The 10,011-nt window shown below is 41.1% G+C and overlaps 1 protein-coding gene across 1 annotated transcript; it reads right to left on the bottom strand.

Annotated features, from left to right (window-relative positions):
- Nucleotides 1–5,215: 5,215 nt before the first annotated feature.
- gpr12 (G protein-coupled receptor 12) lies at nt 5,216–8,404 on the bottom strand. The gene is made up of 2 exons (XM_043692773.1): nt 8,141–8,404; nt 5,216–7,920 (listed from the first exon to the last, which is right to left on the bottom strand). Exon 2 carries the CDS (start codon nt 7,876–7,878, stop codon nt 6,895–6,897), a length of 984 nt encoding a protein of 327 aa, XP_043548708.1. The 5' UTR covers nt 7,879–7,920; nt 8,141–8,404; the 3' UTR covers nt 5,216–6,894.
- Between the last annotated feature and the right edge of the window lie 1,607 nt (nt 8,405–10,011).

Genomic DNA, 10,011 nt, shown 5'->3' with positions numbered 1-10,011 from the left:
GAATGCTTTGCCTCTAAGAATTCTCGTGCATGTCTTTGTTTTGTCTGTTCTAGGATGTGTGTGTTGCCCCAGTCAAAACGGTGTCCTTCTTTGTCTGTATGTATGGAAACTAGAGATGGTGGGTTGTGTCTTTCGGACACTACTCGGTGTTCATGTATCCTGGTGGCAAGTTTCTTGCATATTTGTCTGATGTAGTTTTTTTTTACAGTTCTTGTAAATGACGTTAGATTTGCTGCTAGTATTTAATCGATCCTTTAGTTTCATTAGTTGCTCTTTAAGTGTATTGGTAGGTTTGTGGGCTACCATGATGCCAAGGGGTCTGAGTAGTCTGGAAGTCATTTCTGATATGTCCTTGATGTAAGGTAATGTGGCTATAGTGTTTGGTTATGTTGTGCCTGCTTGTTTGGGTTTGTTTCTGAGGAATCAGGGATTATTTATTGGGTATCCATTTTTCTTCAAAACGTTGTATAAATATTTTTCTTCTGCTTTTTGTAGTTCTTGGGTGCACATCCTAGGACAAGTGAAACAAAGATGTGCATGAGAATTCTTAGAGGCATGGTATTCTAACTAGAACTCCGTCAATAAACACATCGATTTAGATCATATCTACATTCCCTTGAAAAAAAGAACCAGAAATGACATCACCCACCTTAGAAACCAAGACCAATAAGTAGAGAGGTGGGACATACCACCAGCACTTCACCAGGCACTCTCACTGATGATGTTACCTAGTATGGTGACAAAACATCTGAAAACAATTCTTCCAGTTCAGCGAGCTAACTTACATACTTAGCATCAACCTCAGCTACAAATCTTTTCAAAAATCGCTAGCAAACTGACATCTCCAGTTTCTAAGGAAACAAAAGCTGAAATGAAGATTGGAATCCAAAACTTCTGGAGAGACTAAAACTGGGTGGAACCATATAAAAAGGACATAAGTCTTCAGAGCTCAGATGATGATGGCCCTATTGGGGCAAAACAGACCGGCTAAAGAATGCAGTGATTAGATCCAAAAGCTGAGAATAAGTGAATATACAGTTGTTTCTGTTACTTGAAGTAAACATTGGTATATCTATACCATCCAAACCAATGTAAGCAGTGTTCTGCAAATATCTGCCATTTTTGGTTAAGATCATGCTCATGGTAGTTTGTGTGCTGCACTTGACTTGAGATCAGTCTACCTGCTAGCAGAGAAAATATCTAATTGAGGAAGACAGGATTTGTGAAGAGTTTCGTGACTGAGATTGATTAGAAATACCAAGTGGAATGCAATTTGTAAGATCTATGTTAGTTGCATCTTTCTGATTTATAGTTTATAATACACTACAATTTGTTAATTCATGTTTAACATGTTGGTTTTGGGTTTTAAAGAATAGGTGGTTACACTAGATATTTGTTTCACTCTTCATAGGAAAAAAATCTTTTGTTTTACATTACAGCTTCATTTTTTTCAATAAATTGGGATTTTAGATTCCTTGTTTAAGTTACTGGTCACAACTAAAACCATAACAAGTACAGTACTGTACGGTGCAAACCACCTCAGGAACTAGATATTGGCTTTTGAGGAAGTGCAGCGTAGATTTACCAGAATGATAGCTGGACTCCAAAGCTTGTTGTGAGGAAAAATTACATAAATAGGGCAGAACATCGTAGAATTTAGAAGGAAACAGGGTAGTTTAATTTATGCTTTTAAGATGTTAAGGGGAAACAATTGGCAATACAGAGGTGAACTATTTCTGCTGGTTGGGAATGTCACAATTAGGGGATATAACCTAAAAATTAGAGACAGAACTTTCAGGTGCTAATTTAAGAAATACATGCATATAATGAGCGCTTGAAGTGTGAACTTTACTTCCACAAATGGCAATTAATATTAAATCAATTGTTAATTTTAAAATTGAGATTCACAGAGCTTTTTTATCCAAAGGTATTAATGGATAAGGGGTAAAAACAGTCATGTAAAGTTGAGTCAAAAGTCAGCCATAATTCCACTGAATGATGGCCTTGACTCAAGGATCAAAATGTATTAATCCTATTCTTGTATTTCACAGATTCTAGAATTTTAGTCCAGGTGTATTATAGTTTTGAGTAAGTAAGATATACTGGTTAATTTTAATGTATTTCCCATTTGTGAAAAGAAGACACAATCAAACAGACATTGACCAAATAGGATAGAAAATAACTCTTGGGGCAGCCTACAATCTTCCAATCTCAGAATACTTGTTGGAGGCCATGCCCGATGATGCTGGGCCACCAATATACCCTGTTTGCTTGCCTGAACTGGATGAAGAGAGGTGGATTGAATTGGGCAAGTGAAAATCCTGGAGCCCAGAGGTCATTTATTGACACCAAGGTAAGGCATGGGGAGATCAGCAGTTTTCATAGGTGGGAAGGTGGGAACATTTTTGACTTAACGTCACAGCCTTGTTCGAGAAAAGGTTATAAACACAATAATTGCAAGGCAGTCAGATTACCATTATTGGTGAGGGACTTTCTAGAAACAATAATTCAGGTCGAAGTTGATAATCACTTGGGCAAACACAAGTCAATTAAGAAAATCCAGCATCAATCTGTTAAGGGAATATTGTGTTCATATAACTTACTAGAGTTATTTGATGAAGTAACAGTTAGGGATAAAGATGATAGTGTCTAAAGTTGTACAGCTTGGAAACAGACCTTCAGTCCAACTTGTCCATGCCAACCAGATAATCTAGTCTCATTTATCAGCAATTGGCCCATGTTCCTCTAAATCCTTCCTATTCATGTACCCATCCCGATGCCTTTTAAATGTTGTAATTATACCTACCTCCACCACTTTCTTTGACAGCTTATTCCATATATTTGACAGCTTATTCAGGTAATGCATACATGGAGTATAAAAGCAAGGAAATCAGGGGAAGTTATACTTTTACAGGGATATTCAAAATCATAAGGGGTCTAAACAGACCAGGTAAGGAAAATCTGTTCCTGTTGGAGGACAAATGAAGAACCAAAGAAGACAGCTTTAGTGAAAAAAGCAATGACCACTGGAAGATAAAACGTTCATTGTGGAGCCAATGGTTCGATATGCATTACCTGAGATTGAGGTGAAAGCAGATTCAATTTGGAAGGGGATTGGATTATGATCTGGTAAAGAAGAATATCTAGGGCAAGTGACAGAAGGCCAGTGAGTGTCTCTAACTGAATTGCTCCTATCAATGATTATACAGATACAACAGGCCAAGTAGCCATCATCAATGCTGTAAACATTCGACATTCAAGTGTATTTTTTTCTTTCCTGTATGTTTTACTGAACACTGATGTGCTTCTGGGCTGGTATATATTTATATGAGACACCTGTCTGCTCTTGGTGAGTCCTTTAGTCCCCTTCAAAAGTAAGACTGATTAACAGAGTAGCTGGCAGCATTGCTAAGTAAATTCCTGAGAAGAGGGTGCTCAGCAATCTCAAAGGTACCGCCATGTTACTCCCACCTTGGTCCCTTTGAGATACTGCCCAAGTGCTATCGCACAAGGTAAAGAACGTGGATATGTCCAATGCCAAGAAATGCGAGTGGGCACTGACTGTAGATACACCCGGGCCATTTGAACAGAGTACCTACTGGTTTTTGCTTTGTGCAAAGGTTTTAAATTCTCCCTCACAGGTTGTGCTCATGGATGTGCAGCTTCCTTCAATCAGTAGTGGAAGCAAACTATTTCTGTAATGAAATTCTTAATGATCACATGCTGTAACACTGTCTTTACTGTGCACCAGCTGTTGGCGTCCAAAGAATGCCCTGTGAAAGATGTTCGTCACTAGAGACTGATGGCCCATACCAAACTGACTCTGTGGTTGGATCTTGAATTTGTGCAGCAGTTTTAACTGGCTTGTAGTGAATCAGAAGCCGTTTTACGTCTTTCAATGCTTATCTACCCACATCCATGCCTAATGTGTTGCTTCCTATTCTTTGAATGTCAGAGATTTTTAACTGATGACAAATTTAAGCCAATCATCTCTTTTCATTGCCAAGGAAATTGTTTTTTGTTAATAGTCTAAGCGGTGGAAATATAAAAAAACCAAGCAGAAATGTTTGTGTGAAATATGTTCTGTATCATGAGGGTTTCAAATAAAACTACCAACCCTTTGCTTTGGATACAGATTTATCCTTATTGGTTAATAAGGTTGGCACCAGAATGATAAACTGTGTTTGTGTACTGTAACCCAAAGTACAGTACCTTCGTCACTTTTGTATAATGATTACTATGGCTATTTTATGGATGTTTTGATGTGGTTCACTGAAGCAACCATTCACTTGTGATAAGATGAGAAAAAGAATAAACTATCTAATGTTTGAACATTCTGCCCAACAAAGTAAATAGACAATAAATGAATAAGGGACAGTCAATTAAAATAAATGACTAAATTACATTTGAACACTCATGATCTAAGTCCTGTTGACCATGGCTTCTGCTACACAAAACTATCAATAATTTAGCAATCATCCAAAATGAATTGTTATCCTAACTCAGTCTGCACAGCATATAAAAATAAATTGGCACCCGGGGAGATTAGTGTTCATCATTTGGGATTCAGATGTCTTGTTTTGGAAAACATTTTGTGGGAATTTATCCATGGTCTATCTGCCTGGAAGAGCTTGATGATAACATTGATTGCCTGACAGGCAATGTTTCATACCCCAGGACTAACATTCTTTGTACTTATATGCAATAATTCCCCAGAAGAAATTAAGGCAGCCATGCTGACAAGAACTGAATTGAAAGTAATTTGGTGAAAGATAATACAAAAACAGTGTGCAGTAAAATTCAAAGTTCTGGCATAAGCAAAATTTTGTTCATGCTGCAAGTCATTTTTTTTCCCTCTCAAAGTGAGGCTGACACTGGTAGGGCTGTTTTGCCTAGCTCTGATTGCTTCACCACTGCCCATGCCCCAACCCTCAAGTAGTGTTGGAACTTTTCTTTGAATGCCACAAGGACATGTACAATCAGAATGGAGCAACTCTGCTTTTAATCTCACCCTGTGGCATCACACCCAACCTCCAACATCTTTCTGATAATATTTGCATTAGGAGCTCACAATGTGGACGATTTCCAAGAGGAACCCACTTCCTAATCATAGACATTGAAACTTTACACAGGGATCCTAATCCCTGTATTCCACATAATTAATGCAACACATTTCTTTAAGAAATGACTTTATTTGATCACATTTTATGTATACAAAATTAATAACAATTTACAATGAAAGTTACTTTCGTCCAAATGATAGAAAAGAAAATGAAAAGAGAATCAGTGCTGTTTCTTATTCTATATGACATGATTGTGCCATTTTTGCTAAAATAAAGTGCATTTCACTATTATATTATAAAAACACACTTCTACACAACACCATGTTCTTACATTTATTGTTCAGTTGCATTTTGACAGCTACAAATAGACAACAGCTAACTTCTTCTCACCCCAACATGAGAGATGTTAGGCAAGATTTAAGTCTTTCTTACAAACACTATTTACAACCTCGCACTGCACTATTTACTTTAATAAGTAATTGTTGCTGCCAATTTTCAGTTGTTCAAAAATGAAAATTTGTACAGGTATTCTAGGGATATAAATGACATGAATTGTGAAGTGCCAAGGAGCCAATATCTGTACTTATGAAATCATCACCAGTGAGCTAAAGTAAAGTGCAATAAAGTGACTTAATAACATATTTTTGTGGTTTTTAGATACACTTTGTCACATTGTATGATATATGCTGGATCCTTTTACATAATTCAGATTAGTTTAGGAAATTATTAGCTTTATACAATCCACAAGAGATTAGAATTCACATGTAATTCATGTAAATTCAAGGTTAGCTTGGAAAATATGTTCAAATGCAGATATGACAGTGTAACTTATTCAACATCTTTAAGTTATTTAAATTACATTACACAGTGGCTGTTTAGGGTACAAATTATTCATTGGTCAAACCACAGGGCTTAATGCACTCGGTTTTACCAATTATAATGTAATTTATTTAGTGAGAATGTACATGAACTCTATCATAGTACATGGTATATTGATAACAATGAAATTAATAAGGTAGCAAGTGAGGATTTAAAAAAAAATGCTCCTCTTCCCACAAACGTGCCTCCAAAAGTTTAGTTATTGTTTTGAATGGTTAGATGCCAAAAGCTTTAGTCAAAGGAATAGGAAAACAAGGTGAAACTCACCCCATTTCACATCTCAAGTATAGTGTTATGCTGCTCACTTACTGAAACTATTCTGCAACTAAGACATACATAAAATATTCAAGCTTATTAATAATGTGATTTTGTCTTCCTAACCTCCATTTATTGAAGCATTATACATCGTCTTGGCAATCTACTATATTTTAGTAACACTACCTTTCATAGTCAAACATCAAGATGTTGAAAATCCTGGTGAATATGTAGTGACTTCTTACAGTATTGCTGCCTATATGGACAATGACAAATAATAGTTTTGTATCAATTACTAATGGAGTGAGCTGTCTCCCTGTAATTTAAAATACCAATGACACCTCCCCCCATAAAAATGTAAGATACATAAAACATCAGTAACATAGAAACGTTAACCACTGTAACCTGTTAATCTTCGTATTTTAAAGCTAGGTAATGCTAGCAAATGACATTCAAGGAAAAAGAAACCAAGGAGGACATCCCTGCCAGCACATTCATTTTGTAACACTGCTGTCTCCCAGTTCAGGGATCTCGTTCCAGCTACAGTGAGAAGACACTCCCCAGTCCCCGAGGATTTACCTGAAGATCAAAGTTATAGGAAGCATGGGAGTGACATAAATTACGGTGCAATGGGGAACTGCCTGAGAAACCGTACTGGATATTCCCCTCCTTTGAGAGTGGTCCCTTTAGCAACTCATTATACGTCGCTAGGGGACCGTGCTCGGAGTAAGATATTGGGAGGGATACATCCGCAGCAGATGAGCCAGAGCGCCTTCTGGATCTCCTGGTTTCGGAAGGCGTAGATGACAGGGTTAATGATGGAGTTGTAAGTGGCAGGTAGCAGGGTAGCATAGGTGTAGATAGAGGGGTAGGTGTAGTCCGCTATCAAGCAGTAAACGGTGAAAGGCATCCAGCAGGCAGCGAAGGTGCCCAGAATGATGGCTAAAGTGGAGACCCCTTTCCTGGTGGTGACATAGTGGGACGTGGCCAGGAAATGGTGTTGCAAGGCGATCTGATGGGCGTGTCTCATGACTATCTTACAGATCTGGATGTAGAGCTGGAGCATCATTGCGAACATGAGCAGGAAGGAGACCGAGAGCACGGCCACATTGTTTTTCGTCAGGGGCTTGATGACGCTACACGTGGACTCATCTTTCAGGCAGTTCCAGCCCAGGACGGGCAAGAATCCCAGGCAGCTGGACACCCCCCACAGCACGACCAGCATGACATAGGTGAAAGTGACCGTGCGCTCCGAGTTGTAAGTCAAGGCGTAGTACAGCGAGAGATAGCGGTCGATGGTGATGGCCATGAGGCTGCAGATGGAGGCGGAGAACGAGGCGACCACCAGCCCCACAGTGAGCAGCTTGGCCGCTTCCGACCGCAGCAGGTAGGCGAAGGCGAAGTTGGCGATGAGGCCGACCCCCGCCAGCAGGTCAGCCACTGCCAGGCTGCCGATCAGCACGAACATGGGCGCTCGCAGGCTCGGGCTGTGCAGAATGGTCACCACCACCACGGCGTTCTCGCAGGAGATGACAGTGCCCGAGGTGCACAGCACCACATCCCAAGGATTGACGCTCTCCGAGAACGGGACCACCGAGGCAATCGCTGCCGAGCTGTTCTCGCCAGACTGGGCCACCCAGCGACCAGACTCACCGGATGTATTTTGGAAATCTCCGTTCATTATCTTCTCTCTCCCTTTTTTATTTGTTTTGTTGCCCTAACGCTAGCAAACAGAGGGACACATTACTGCAAATACTTGCCACCTCCATGCAAATCACATCTGTTGTGTGAACGCGGACAGGGTATATCCCCTTTGATTGCAACTGCATGCACCTTAATCTTGTCACAAAATTGAAATAAAAACTAATGCATTATGCAAATCGACAAATAAAAGCACAAAAATTGCTAATAAAAACGCACAAACGCCAAACACACTCAGTTACCTCGCCTGTTCGGATGCACAGCCCCCATGTGCTCCTTGTTACTGCACCATCTTCCCCCTGCGCTTTTTTTTTTCCGCTCCTGTCCTCAAAATCTCCGCCGCAGCACGCAGGGCTAGAGGGACGCCCCCGATTGTTGTTAGAAATCACGGCTTTAAAGGCTTTGTGCGTGCCCAGACGTTGCTGCTGCTGCTGCCCTGGAGCGGTCCATCAGCGAGCTGCCTCCTCAACCGGCTGCATGTGGCCACAGCAGCGGCTCAATCACTGCACCAACGTCATTGCCAGCTACAAGAGTCAAGCAAACCCAGCCGGCTAGCTATTAAAGGCATCTCCGCCGCTCAGCAGCGCGCCCAACAATTCACCACAAGAGCATGTGCTTCAAGCAATGGCCCGCCCCATCATCACAACATGCAGCGTAGTAGTAAGTTGCAGATACAGTCAACTGGGAACATACAAAACCGTGCGGGCTGCGGGAACCTCAGCGGAATGTTCCTGATCCATCGCTGGTTTTCCAGAGCGGTTTTAAACCCGTGATGAGACTGCAGCCAACAACCATTCAGGTCTCTGTCATTGTTACAGGGACAGGCGAATATAAGTTAACTTACACTGAAGAACAAGTGAACCTCCGGATCGCTCTCTCTCTCACACATACACACCATGCTCCCTTGGAACTGTAGGATCATCAGCTGTTCCTAGATCAAAATCCTGCAATTCTCTAGCCGCCTTGTGGATGCACCTACAGCACACAGAGTCACAACATGGAAACAGACCCTTCGGCGCAACTGGTGCATGCTGACTAAATATACTAACGTAAACTAGTCCCAGTTGCCAGCACCTGGCCCATATCCCTCTAAACATTTCCTATTTATATGCCTATCCAGATGCCTTTTAAATTTTGTAATTGTACTAGCCTCCTCCACTTCCTCTAGCAGCTCATTCCATACATGCACCACCCTCTGAGAAAAAGTTGCCCCTTAGGTCCCTTTTAAATTTTTCCCCTCTCACCCTAAACCTATGCCCTCTAGTTCTGGACTCCCCCACCCAGGGGAAAGACTTTGTCTATTTATCCTATCCATGCCCCTCATGATTTTATAAACCTCTATATAGGTCACCCCTCAGCCTGCGATGCTCCAGGGAAAACAGCCCCAGCCTGTTCAACCTCTCCTCCAACCCTGGCGACATCCTTGTAAATATTTTCTGAACCCTTTCAAGTTTCACAACATCCTTCCAATAGGAGGGAGACCAGAATTGCATGCAATGCTCCAACAGTGGCCTAACCAATGTCCTGTACAGCCGCAACATGACCTCCCAACTCCTGTACTCAGTACTCTGACCAATAAAGGAAAGCATCCCAAACGTCTTCTTCACTATTCTATCTACCTGCAACTCTACTTACAAGGAACTATGAACCTACACTCCAAGGTGTCTTTGCTCAGCAACATTTCCCAGGACCTTACCATTAAGTGTATAAGTCCTGCCCTGATTTGCCTTTCCAAAATGCAGCATCTCACATTTATCTAAATGAAACTCCATCTGCCACTCCTTGGACCATTGGCCCATCAGATCAAGATCCTATTGTACTCTGAAGTAACCTTCTTTGCTGCCCAGTAGATCTCCAATTTTGGTGTCATCTGCAAACTTACTATGTTCACATCCAAATCATTTATATAAATGACGAAAAGCAGTGGACCCAGCGCCAATCCTTGTGGTACACCACTTGTCACAGGCTTCCAGTCTGGAAAGCAATCCTCCACCATGACCCTCTGACTTCCACCTTGCAGCCAGTCCAAATGGCTAGTTATAGAGTCATAGAGATATACAGCATGGAAACAGACCCTTTGGTCCATCATGACCATGCCGACCAGATATCCCAA

The sequence above is a fragment of the Chiloscyllium plagiosum genome, chromosome 6 (assembly GCF_004010195.1).
Source record: "Chiloscyllium plagiosum isolate BGI_BamShark_2017 chromosome 6, ASM401019v2, whole genome shotgun sequence".
NCBI classification, from domain to species: domain Eukaryota; kingdom Metazoa; phylum Chordata; class Chondrichthyes; order Orectolobiformes; family Hemiscylliidae; genus Chiloscyllium; species Chiloscyllium plagiosum.
This window is presented reverse-complemented; position numbering and strand designations above follow the sequence as displayed.

Excerpts from the sequence above, each read along its gene's own strand:
- gpr12 (XM_043692773.1), bottom strand. The coding sequence starts at position 7,878 with ATGAACGGAGATTTCCAAAATACATCCGGTGAGTCTGGTCGCTGGGTG.